Genomic DNA, 12,856 nt, shown 5'->3' on the forward strand with positions numbered 1-12,856 from the left:
AGGATAATGAGGTGATGTTGTGAGGTATGCAGAGAGTGGGTGCTCAGGGAGGATGAGTCTCTGGACCGCTCTTGTCCTGGAGCTGGGCAGAGCTAGGTTCTGAACTGCTGGCAGCCTCAGTTTCCTGGAAGAATAGGTTAACAAACTCTCTTGCAAAATATAGCTTGTACAGTACTCAACTCATACATTTAATTTTGCCCCATCTCCTCTACAGGATATCTGGCTCTATGAAGCAAGCAGCCATGCTGCCTTTTCTAGAACTCCTCTGAGGGGACTGGAGCTAGGGGGTGGTAACTCACAATCTCTCTTCATTTCAGGGCCTCTTAGGAAGATTGTGCAGACTTAATATTAAAGATGTCTGGAAAACAGGAATTGCTGGTGATTTTTAAATGCCTTAAGACATTGCTGTAAATATAAAGTTTTATGTAATAAAGTGATTTGAGGTAGAGAGCATGGACTTGGAGATTATCATTTCTAGATGAAGCTGGGCTAATTAAAATAAATTTTAACTGTAGTTTTCTATTTTAGTGAAAGTACTCTTTTTAGACTGAGATAAAACAGCATCATCCTATTCTAAGACAGAAGAGTAATTGACTAATTGTATGTTGTTATTGTTTTCTTTGTAAAGCAAAATATTTTTATCAAAATACTTATTAAGAGAATGCAAAAAATTATTTTTCCTTTAAATATGCATCTTTAAAAGGACTGCTTTGCCGCTGAGATTTCATTATAACTAACTTTCTAACAAAATTTGCTGAAAGTCAGTGAGAAATGAGAGTAACTCTACAATGATGTCCATCTAGTAGGTGACCATTGAACACTTGAACTTAATTTTTAATGTATTTTAAATTTTAATTCAGTATAGCCACAAATCGGGCAGTGTAGTTCTAGAAATTTATGTTTAAGGGCACTCACTTGTTTTTTACCTTTAGGGCTCTATGGAGAGTTAATTTTCCACAGCTGAGTCACCCAATTAAGTTTAAAATTCTGTTTTCTAAAATACCTTTATCCATTGTAGGGGGAAAAAAAAACCTGCCAAATTTTAGTTGGTTAAATGAGTGTGGGTAACAGCAGGAGAGGAATTGTCTTTGACTTTATATATATAATTTTAGGAAAATGTTTTTCAATGCCCTTTGGTATGTTTTTTGGAATAGAGAAATTCTGGGGGCTTTTTGCTTTCCTGTGGGCGTTGCTTCTCTGCCCTCTTTAGTATGTGATGGACACCTGAGATAGATGGGGTTGACCTTTCACAGTGGGAGAGCCAGTAGAAGTAAGAAGCTTTAGCTTGTAGTTTTCATCACTAAAAAGGCAGTAAATTTAGACCTAGCCTTCACAGTGGTCCTGAACCTGGTGCCATACCACCAGGCCTGGTCCTTTGCACAGAATAAACGAGTGACAATTATTTGGGGGTAAACATGTTCATTCTTATTATTACTCATATGCTGAATGCTTCAGGGTCTATAGTAACTAGTAGGTAGGTGATGGATAATACTTGGCTTTTTTTTTTTTTTTAATCCTTCTGGTTATTTCACCTATTTGCTTTGACTTACTTTGAAGAAATTATTTTGTTTTCACTGAGAGTGGCTGGCTTCTTTCTGTCTCCGTCCTTTACACTTCTTTATTTTCCTCTTCTGTCTCTTTTTTTCCCATCTGTCTCTTTTCCTTCAAAATACTGTCACAGGGGCCACCTGGGATTGTGTATTTTTAAACAGGGTGATCTTTGAACTTGATAAGAAATTGAAAGTTAATTTGCAGTCTGGATGGGATCGTAAGTTACTGACCAGGAGATTATTTCCCACTGAAATTTCTTATTTGAGCAATGTGCTGCATACTTTATGATTGTTAGTTTTGACTGTTTGGCTCTCTTGTATATCTTCCATATCTGGAATTTACAGATTCTGTACAGATATGTCTGTGTATTGAGCACGTGCTGAAGTGGTGCCTGGCCTCTGACGAAGTGGTCTTCTCCCTTGCACAGGTTGCACAGAGCATCGAGGATCATCATCAAGAAGTGATCGGTTTCTGCAGAGAAAACGGCTTCCACGGCTTAGTTGCATACGACTCTGATTATGCCCTGTGCAACATCCCCTACTATTTCAGTGCCCATGCCCTAAAACTGAGCCGGAATGGGAAAAGTCTCACCACAAGCCAATATCTGATGCACGAGGTTGCCAAGCAGCTGGACCTGAACCCAAACCGCTTCCCTATCTTTGCTGCTCTGTTAGGTAGGTGGGCAGTGTGAAAATTCATTTTATAAAGGAGTTCTGTACTCGGGACATACTGTTGTTGTTTTTTTTTAATTTCAATGCTAGAATGTTTGGGATTGTATCTTACTTAAATTTCAAAAAAACAGGGAATGGGCTGGGCTTCTCCTCAGTAACATTCTTTACTCATTATTTTTTGGTGTCACTGAAAATGTGCTTCATTTGTTCTTGTTTGTTTATGTATTGTTCCACTTAGGCCGATAAACTAATTTTGTGAAAAAAAATGCCCTTAAAGTTTGGGGAAAATAACATTTAAAAATCACAAGTGTTAACACAGTTTCACTTATGAAAATTAAACATTTAAACCTTTGGCACAAATTATGTTTGTTATAGAAGAAAATATGCTGTGAAGTTAGCACTGTCATGTTTTCCCCTCATTTTCAGGATTCTCATTACTTTAAAAGGAAAACAACAAAAATAAACTACGTTACCTTGTTTCCAGTGCCTGCATCTTAAGTAAATGTATACATGTCTTTAAAAACTCCCTTGGAGGGGGCTTCCCTGGTGGCGCAGTGGTTGAGAGTCCGCCTGCCAATGCAGGGGACACGGGTTCGTGCCCCGGTCCGGGAAGATCCCACGTGCCGTGGAGTGGCGGGGCCCGTGAGCCATGGCCGCTGAGCCTGCGCGTCCGGAGCCTGTGCTCCGCAACGGGAGAGGCCACAACAGTGAGAGGCCCGTGTACCACAAAAAAAAAAGAAAAGAAAAAAAAACACTCCCTTGGAGGAATTCCTTATGCTGAATACCTAGAAAGGATGAAATCTGGTTTCAACTAAGATTTTATATATTAATTTCTTTCTCTTAAAAATAACTTGGCAATAGGTAATATATTTATTTATCACTTTATGTCTGTAGTTTATAGTTATTTCTTTCTTTTCTGTCCACTTCCCTTTCTTGTGCTTGGAATGTACATGTTTCTAGCTACTTGAATATCCGGCTCTAGTTTGCTCAGAGTTTGTAAAAATTATGTCCACAGTATAAGTAAATGTGTTCTGAGCAAAGCCCTCCTGTGAGTAAAATCCATGAATTTCAGTGATGGGATTGAGGGCTGTTTGGGACACACAGGCCCTTTTTGAAAGATGTGTGGTCTCCAGAAAAGTGCGATCTTATTGTACTCTCTCAATTTCTGTTCTAGTGCTTAGCAGCCTGATCTGGTCATGTTTAAGAGGGGGATTATATTGTGGGTTATTTTTAGAAATTCCTAATTATCAGATTTTTTATAAACATTCCAAAAAAGTTTTATACAACTAGAAATTATAGTGAGACAGCCATAATTTTTCATATATTATTTGGTGATAACATTTCAAACTGTATAACTACAAATCAATCAAAAACTTTCTGATTTTACAAGTTGTCTTTATTTGGATCTAATCTCAAATACATGTCTTTAAGTTAGTACTTGGCTATTTTCTGTCCATTTTCTTAGTGAACTCTTGTGACTTGGGATTTGGAGGATTAAAACCTAATTTCTAAATGTATGTAGTACTTTCATATTTTCAGACATTAAAATATAAAAGGATATTTCCTCAAATGTTAAAAAGTGATGGAGTGGATGGGCACATTATGAAAAGTTTCATATTTACTTAAATGTTACCACAGTTGACTTTAAGTGAATGGGAAAATTGTATGCTTTTAGAATATGGATGCCTTAACTAATTTGGGAAGGATATTTGTTTATCTTATTTAAGGAAACATTGAATAAATTTCTTGGGAGATAATGCCAACTAATACTTTTCTGGCTAACTTATTTTGTGAAATAGTAAAAGAAATGAAAAACAATAGTAACGTTGTGAATAATTTAGTAATAAATTAAGGCTTGGAATTTCTTCAGAAAATTTAGGTAAGTTATAGATAAACGCTTAATTGGGTGAACATTTTTAGTTTAGATTTTGTGTAAAAGTTTCAACGTCCTCAAATAAGAAAGATTATTTTTCCAATAGAAAGTATAATTTCTCCTTTTTTGTAATAGAAGGTATAGCTATATAAGATGTTTTGTTTTAGAAAGGTTGAGTGAAATACTCATTTAAGTATTTGACCCAAGTTTTAACAGACTGTTCTTTTTTTTTTTACATCTTTATTGGAGTATAATTGCTTTACAATGTTGTGTTAGTTTCTGCTTTATAACAAAGTGAATCAGCTATACATATACATATATCCCCATATCTCCTCCCTCTTGCATCTCCCTCCCACCCTCCCTATCCCACCCCTCTAGGTGGTCATAAAGCACTGAGCTGATCTCGCTGTGCTACGTGGCTGCTTCCCACTAGCTATCTATTTTACATTTCACAGTGTATATATGTCCATGCCACTCTCTCACTTTGTCCCAGCTTACCCTTCCCCCTCCCTGTGTCCTCAAGTCCATTCTCTACATCTGCGTCTTTATTCCTGTCCTGCCCCTAGGTTCTTCATAACCTTTTTTTTTTTAGATTCCATATATATGTGTTAGCATGTGGTATTTAACAGACTATTCTTTTTTTTTTCTTTTTTTTTTTTTGCGGTACGCGGGCCTCTCACCGTTGTGGCCTCTCCTGCTGCGGAGCACAGGCTCCGACACGCAGGCCTAGCAGCCATGGCCCACGGGCCTAGCCGCTCCGTGGCATGCGGGATCCTCCCGGACTGAGGCACGAACCCGCGTCCCCTGCATCGGCAGGCGGACTCCCAACCACTGCGCCACCAGGGAAGCCCTAACAGACTATTCTTGATGTTGGAATTGGCTTAATATCTTTTCAGATAGAAGCTTCAAAAACAAATCTCAGATACTTAATACTTACTTCACAGTAAAGTTCTATACATTCCATGAGCCGAGGAAAGCAGTACAAAACTCGGTAACTGATACAATTAGGACTTAACTTTGCTCTTCTGGACATAATGACAGTTTGGTACATCTGTATCATGTATTTGTGTGTTTAGAGTATTATGATTAGCAGTATTGCAAATGAACTCACCTTGTTTTGTTTTCTGTTAGCAGCTGATTAATGAATCTGCTTAGTGTGGAGATGACTAAATCATAATATAAAAATTACAGAATTATTTAGGAAATTACTGCTTCTAAATTGTATCAAGACCACTAACAAACCAAAGATGTTAGTGTATCAGGCATCCAAGCACTACACTGAAGGGAGAATGTTCCCTGCAAAATGCAGTTTCTCAGCTGAATACACTTCTTATTTGTGACACAGCCCTGGTGATAGTGCATAGAGCTGATTGGCACTTCTTGATAGCACTTGTAGTCTGTGCTTTGTACACCTATTTGTGGGTGGTGCTGGAAATTACGGGAGGAGGGTGTTGATCCATGTCACAGGCAGCAAACATTGTCACTTAACCTTCCTTAGATTTTATAACTAGATTCTGCCTCTGCTGTTGAACCTACTTCACAGAATGCAGTTTGAACCATAGTCTCTCATAAACAAATGAAAAGTTGTTTCAAATTGACATTTGGCATCTGGCATTATCAGACTGACCTTAATACTGTGCTGGGGAATTACTTAGGTTTTTATGCAGTTTATTCAGTTTGAATGCTGTTGAGCCTCTACTGGAAATTCACGTTGTGCTTGAGGCAGCTGCAAGAAGTCTGTCTGCTGTATGTTGCTTTGTATTAAAAGATGAAGAAATATTCTCAATTTCTGTGTGGAAGTTTTATGTGGTGTATCAAATGAGGTGGTCCTAAGAAGTCATATTACAAAGTCTGAAACTAACAAAGATAATCTACAAATTATAACATGCAATGATACTAAGTTTCCCCTGTGTCACTCATGATGATGGCTTTTATGGTATCCCTGTTTGTATTCCAGGAAATCACATTCTACCTGATGAAGATCTGGCTTCCTTTCATTGGAGTTTACTTGGTCCAGAACATCCACTAGCCTCACTTAAGGTACATATTCATTTCATTTCCAACATTTGTTGATTTTGATATTACTTTCATAATATAAATAATGTTTCTTTATTGTAGAAGGAAATATACCACAAAATTAGCAATATCCTGCTTCCCGCTAACTTCAGAATCTGTGTTGCCTTAAAAAACAAACAACCTGCCTTATCTTGTTCCCAGCACCTATATTTTAGGGAAATATATAAATGTCCTTAAAAATTCCCTTAGAGGAATTCTTCATGCCATATACCTACATAGGTGGAAATTTTTTAGCTAAAGTGTTTATGTATTAATTTTCTTACCTACAAATATTAATTTTTTTCAATAGATAATATCATCTTCTGTTAGTCAGATCAACATCTTACATAGTTTGATAAGTTTCATAATTTTCTTACTAATTTTTAAATATTATAAAAATCTATTTACAGTTTTAATGCTTTTTTTTTTTTTTTAGTTTTAATGCTTTTTGAATGATGGAGGAGACCCAAGTTCATTACAGAAGTGGTCCATTTGTACTATTTTGTTAATATTTATTTTCTTATTTTTCTCCCCTTCCTGTTTGTGAAAGTAATGAACATCCAAGAAGATTCTCTTAACTTTGATTTTCTAGAGTGGGAAGGTTTACGGTTTGATGTGAACATAGTAGTGAAATTGGTATGAGCCACTAGGGAACTTGGAGTTGTACTTGTTAGTGGCTTCCTGTGATTTTCCGTATTCCCTTTGCTGGGTAAAGTGGCTCTGGTGTTCTCTGCTTTTTAGTGTTGTGATCATAGCTGCCACTTGTTAGGTGGGGAGCTGGGAAGTCGGGACCTACACTGGCTGGCAGCCTGGGCCTCAGTTCCTCATAGTAATAGGGAGGTTGCATTGAATAGTTTCTGAATGCACTTTTCCTATTGTCAGAATTGCCCTCCAAATTGGAGTTTTTGTGTTTTAGCTTATAGTGAGCTTTTGTGATACTTGCAAGTTCAAGCGGTATTCCTTTCCTGCCTCTTTCATCTTGTTACTTGCTGCCTAGAATCCCCTTTCTTTTCCATTTCTTATTGATGGGTCCTGATGTGTTCCTTTTTATCCTAACAGTTCTTTGTATGGGGCTTTTCCACTTCTGTTCAAAAGTCAGTTTTTCTCCTCTTGTTAGAAATTACTTGTTTTCTTTTGCTTTTTTGTCCTTGAAGGGGTACAGCTTTCTCTTTGCTATTGGCCAGAGTGTTCTTCATGTGTGTTTTCATTTACAGAGTGCTACAATTTGTAATCTTGATTCCAAGCTCCTGGTGATACCATTATTGAATTGCAGAATGGGAAAAGTGTAGTCCGAAATCAGGTGGACTCAGAAATATTGTGCTCATTAGGTTCATTAAGCAGTATGCTTTTATAAGTTGAGACAGAATGAAGGCTTGTTTTTTAGAAGGTTTGTAGAGTTTTGAGTAGCAGGGGTGAGAGGCTCCCAGGATCCCAGACCATATACATATATCTAAATTGAGCTTGCCTTCTTTCATGTATCAGAGGTTAGGAGTGAGGAGCTGTTTGAATAATTACTGGAAAACCAACTCAAACTATTGGTAGGTTACAAACATCATTATCATGTATTTTTCCTAATAGTTTGTTAAGAAAAATACTAAGTATGTAAAAAGTTGAAATAGAAAATGTCTATCCATATATCCACCATCTTGGTTAAACAGTTTTTAACAGTTTCTTCTAAAGTATATTTGTATGTGTGTGTTTGTTTTTTTTTTTTTTTTTTTGTGGTACGCGGGCCTCTCACTGTTGTGGCCTCTCCCGTTGCGGAGCACAGGCTCTGGACGCGCAGGCTCAGCGGCCATGGCTCACGGGCCTAGCCGCTCCGCAGCATGTGGGATCCTCCCGGATCAGGGCACGAACCCGCGTCCCCTGCATCGGCAGGCGGACTCTCAACCACTGCGCCACCAGGGAAGCCCTGTGTGTTTGTTTTTTAACTCAACTATTTGGAAGTAAGTTGCAGGTATCATAACACTTCACCTGTGAAAACTGTGGTTTATTTCACCACCACCTAAAAATAAGGATAATCTCTTAATTATATTATTATTATCACATTAACTAAATTAGCAATAATTCCCTAATGTCATTTAATATTAAGTCCATGTTCACATTTTTCTATTGTTCTCTGAAAGTTGTTTATAGGATTGTTTGTTGGTTTTTATTTTAAAGCAAATCAGATTTTTTTTTGCATTATCATCATGTGTATTTTAAATATTAGCTGGGTGTTTTTATGGCATTGTGAAGCAGTCCAAAATAATTTTTCAGTGACTTGATAAGTTGTAGGATTTTTAAAGTCATATTCTGAAAAGCAAAGCATTTTAAAAAATTGCATAACTTTTATGTTAAAAAATTGCATAACTTTTATGTTTTGACCTTTTATACATAGTTTTCTGTGTGTAGTATCGTTTTAATCATTTTAACAAAGACTGTGGGATATTGAATGTGGTTTTTTTCTCATGAACATTACTACCGTATAGAATTATCTGTATCCCATCTGCTTTTTTAGTCTCTTCTTTTTCACAGTAATAAAACTAACTACATCTTTTGAAAATTTGGTTAGTTGTTGTTTATGAAACTTCCTTATGATTTTTGTTTGTTCCTTTTTAACACAGTATGTTGTATACACAGCTTTTAAGGATACCTGATTTTTCATACCCAAGTTCAAGCATTCCTTTTATCATCCTTTATTTTGCCAGTGTTTCACCAAAGTCATATCTACTAGTTTATTGTTCACAGAGGGTTGGTGTTATATGAACTTATTATCTAATAAATTCAAATCACCTCTTAACATGTAATACCATAATCTTAGCCCTGTCAACATTTTAACCATTGTATTCATTTTAATGGTTTTTGTGTTCCTAAACTTCATATTCAGTTTCATGTATTTCAGGTTTTTATCCCCATCAGTCATTCATGACCCCCCCCAAGTACTTCCGGCCCCGGAGTCCCTTCACCATTTCCTTCACGTTGGACAGGCTACTTTGCAAGTTTTATGCTCGCCTTTCCTCTCCCCAGACCTCCCACATGTGTTGTTCTCCTGTACAGCTAATCAGGTTCTATTTTGGTCTCTCTATACCACCACCCCAATTGTGGCAAGCAGACAGTGTGCCCCTCCCCTGGCGCACTGCCTCCCCCCCGCCACTCCCCCCAGGCCTAGCTCTGCCCATCAGCCCCAGGCCAGGCAGGTGCTGGTTTCTCTTGAACTCCTTCTCCCTCTATGTGTCCAATTAAATTAAAATATGTCCTTGAAAGCCCCCTTGCTTGCTTCTGCCTCTTCTCAAAGATCTAAGTGCTAGCTCTTGTACATCTCTCTTTCTGATTTAAATAGTCTTTAGTGTTTATTTATATAACCCTTAAATAAGGTTCACTTATTTTTAGTCACCTTCCTTTTTTTTTTTTTTTTAATTTTATTTATTTTTGGCTGTGTCGGGTCTTCGTTGCTGCGCACGGGCTTTCTCTAGTTGCGGTGAGTGGGGGCTACTCTTCCGTTGTAGTGCGTGGGCTTCTCATTGCAGTGGCTTCTCTTGTTGTGGAGCACGGGCTCTAGGCACGTGAGCTTCAGTAGTTGTGGCACACGGGCTCAGTAGTTGTGGTGCATGGGCTTAGTTGCTCTGCGGCATGTGGGATATTCCCGGACCAGGCATCGAACCCGTGTGCCCTGCAGTAGCAGGCAGATTCTTAACCACTGTGCCACCAGGGAAGTCCCAAGTCACCTTCCTTTACCAGTATTATCTTTTTCCTGAGGCAGCTGTATACCAGGGCAGTCTGTCAGGTCAGATTAGGAACGTTTTGTTTTAAATTTACCTAGAGTTTTACCAAAGTTATCTCTAACTTTATATTTTTTACATGCCACCAGAAGTCACTGAGTAATCCTTTTTACCAATGTCTTTAGGGACAGGATGTGGCAATTGACCCCGGGGAGGAGGGAGTATGGTTCTGGGTAAGTAGCATGTTAGGGTCCCTAGGAACGTGGAGGTGGACAGAAGAGCCATCTATGTCTCACCATGCAGTCCATGCAACCCCAGCACTCCCAAGGTCAGGGCACATGGCAAGGCTCACAGTGGGCCCCCAGGATGAAGCCTGGACTCAAAGGATCTCCTCTCTCTTGGCTTCCCTGAAGGGGAAGCGGGTAGCAGCTGCACCTGCTGTGATCAGTGTCCAGCCAACCAGTGATCTTCATATCCACTGTACGTGGCCCCTGTCTGGGTTTCACACTGGAGCCAGCTGCCAGAGAGAAGAGCAGCATGATTTCAGGCATTTTGAGTTTTATGGTATATCTAACGTACTATGCAAGCTTACTATAGTGAGATTGATGATCAGACTTTCTGGAATCCCTTTTGAAGGAAAGTTGAGTATAAATTGTGCATGAATAGAAAGATGGGCTTCAATTATTCTGAGTTCCACCTTTTAAGGCAGGGGTCCCCAATCCCCGGGCCACAGACCGGTCTGTGGCCTGTTAGGAACCGGGCCACACAGCAGGAGATGAGCGGCGGGTGAGCAAGTGAAGCTTCAACTGTATTTACAGCTGCTCCCCATCACTCACATTACCGCCTCAGCTCCTCGTCATATCGGGTCCGCTGCGGCATTAGATTCTCATAGGAGCGCGAACCCTACTGTGAACTGCGCATGCTAGGGATCTAGGTTGTGTGCTCCTTATTTGCAGGAAAACAAGCTCAGGGCTCCCACTGATTCTGCATTATCGTGAGCTGTATAATTATTTCATTATATAAATGTAATAATAACAGAAATAAAGTGCACAGTAACAGCAATGCACTTGAATCATCCTGAAATCATCCCCCTCCCCGTCCGTGGAAAAATTGTCTTCCAGGAAACCGGTCCCTGATGCCGAAAAGGTTGGGGACTGCTGTTTTAAGGCATTGCAAGAGGTGGCAGTTTGGGCACTTAAGACCTTCCAAAGAAGGAATTCCTGCTTGCATGTTAGTGTTAATTGAAGTTAACTCAATATATTCCTTTCTCAAAAAGTCATCCTGTAGTTTCATAAGAGCTAAGAAGTACTTCCTAAAATCTAAAGACTTTTCGGGCTCTAGAGAAAATAACGTTAGGGGCCTGGAAGGTTGAAAAATTCAACCATTATGCATTGTGGAAGTGAGAGCTATTTATAATTGCACTCCTGGAAGAGAACCACTTTTAACAGATTGATATTTGGTACTCCAGAATTGTTTTTAAATGTACATCCTGCTAATATTATTATTATAATGTCATCATCATCATGCATTCAGTGAGCTGCACATTCTTAACAGTCTGGAATTTCAGTGCACAGATTCATGGTACTGGGCTTTAAGCTTTTAGGTCGTGGAAACTTGCTTCTAGTAAGAAGTCTTATTCTTTGCTCATTTAAAATTTATATGTGGATATCCTTAAATGGAAAATAAAAGACTGAACTCAAAAGATTTTTGCTTGTTTATATCTTCCCATCAGAGCTTCCTTCCCTGTCCCCATTTGGTTTTAAAGTGAAGATGGGGGACTTCCCTGGCGGTCCAGTGGTTGAGACTTCGCCTTCCAACGCAGGGGGTGCGGGTTCAATCCTTGGTGAGGGAGCTAAGGTCCCGCATGCCTCAGGGCCAAAAAACCAAAACATAAAACAGAAGCAATATTGTAACAAATTCAATAAAGACTTTAAAAATGGTCCACATCAAAAATAAATAAATAAATAAATATTAAATAAGTAAAGTGAAGATGGAAAGGTTGGCATTCTGAGGAATCTGCTGAAATCACTGGGACTCAAGAATAGCTTTTCTGTCTCTGTTTTACAGATTGTGGGTGGATCACAGGTCACTTTGCTGGGAAGGAGGGACAGAGTCATGGGAAGGGTTTGTGTTCCCTAGGTGTTACAGGATTGCTTTCAGTTTAGCTCCTTGCTGTTGAGGGACTGGGCCTGCCCTGGGCCTGCGGGCAGAATTCTTCCGAGTGAGCTGAAATGCATGACCTAGCCAGAGGAGGGGAGATTCGCGGTCCAAATGCAATCTGAAAGATAGAGTATTTATAGTGCCCGACTTCTGATTCCTGGGGTGGTGAGTGATAGGGTCAATGAAACAAAAAGAAGCTTACTAGGGTATTTTTGCTTTCTCTGTTTCTTCTCATGACCTGGAATCTTCTAGTTTTATGTTAAATAAGTGGCATATTCTCAGTTTCAAAAATGTGTGCAGACACTGTCAAGCATATTTCCTCCCCTGTGGGTCCAGAAATCTCCGCCTTGTTTATAAGTAGGCCTTCTCCATCACTCTGACTGCAAGAGATACTTCTCTTGGAAATGTGGCTCTTTTGGCAGTTTCCCGACCCTGTGTCTTGGGTGCGCACACATACACCCCTCACCTTGCCAGTGGTCTGTCTGCTCTGAGCACTTCTAGGCGGCTCAACCGGAGATGTCACTTTTCTTGAGACTAGCCCAATCTGGGTCCAGAAGGACATGTGACAGAATTGGGGTTTGCTGGTAGTTTACTTCCAAATTGCCATTCTTGGTTAGAGTGTTTTTTAAATTTTCTTTTTATAACAGTTTTATTGAGATATAATGACATGTCATAAAATCTACTTTAAAGTATACAATTCAGTGGTTTTTAGCTTTCACAGAGTTCGTGCAACCATCATCACTGTCTAATTTTAAAATATTTTCATCACCTCAAAAAGAGACCCAGTACCTTATCTGTTAACAGTCACTCCCCATTTCTCCCCCTCCCCTACCCTCTGGCAACCA

General features: G+C 39.2%; 1 protein-coding gene across 3 annotated transcripts in view; it reads left to right on the forward strand.

Moving 5' to 3' along the window:
- FAM120A (family with sequence similarity 120 member A) overlaps positions 1–12,856 on the forward strand; it is a 104,934-nt gene that overhangs the window by 18,751 nt on the left and 73,327 nt on the right. For all 3 annotated transcript variants that reach the window (XM_027098370.1, XM_027098371.1, XM_027098372.1), the window contains exons 2-3: positions 1,979–2,225; positions 6,053–6,135. In XM_027098370.1, the coding sequence (XP_026954171.1) occupies positions 1,979–2,225; positions 6,053–6,135 (330 nt within the window). The remainder of the gene's footprint in view (positions 1–1,978; positions 2,226–6,052; positions 6,136–12,856) is intronic.

The sequence above is a fragment of the Aethalodelphis obliquidens genome, unplaced genomic scaffold, assembly GCF_003676395.1.
Source record: "Aethalodelphis obliquidens isolate GAN/ISIS:26980383/991018 unplaced genomic scaffold, ASM367639v1 scaffold122, whole genome shotgun sequence".
Classification (NCBI taxonomy): Eukaryota; Metazoa; Chordata; class Mammalia; order Artiodactyla; family Delphinidae; genus Aethalodelphis; species Aethalodelphis obliquidens.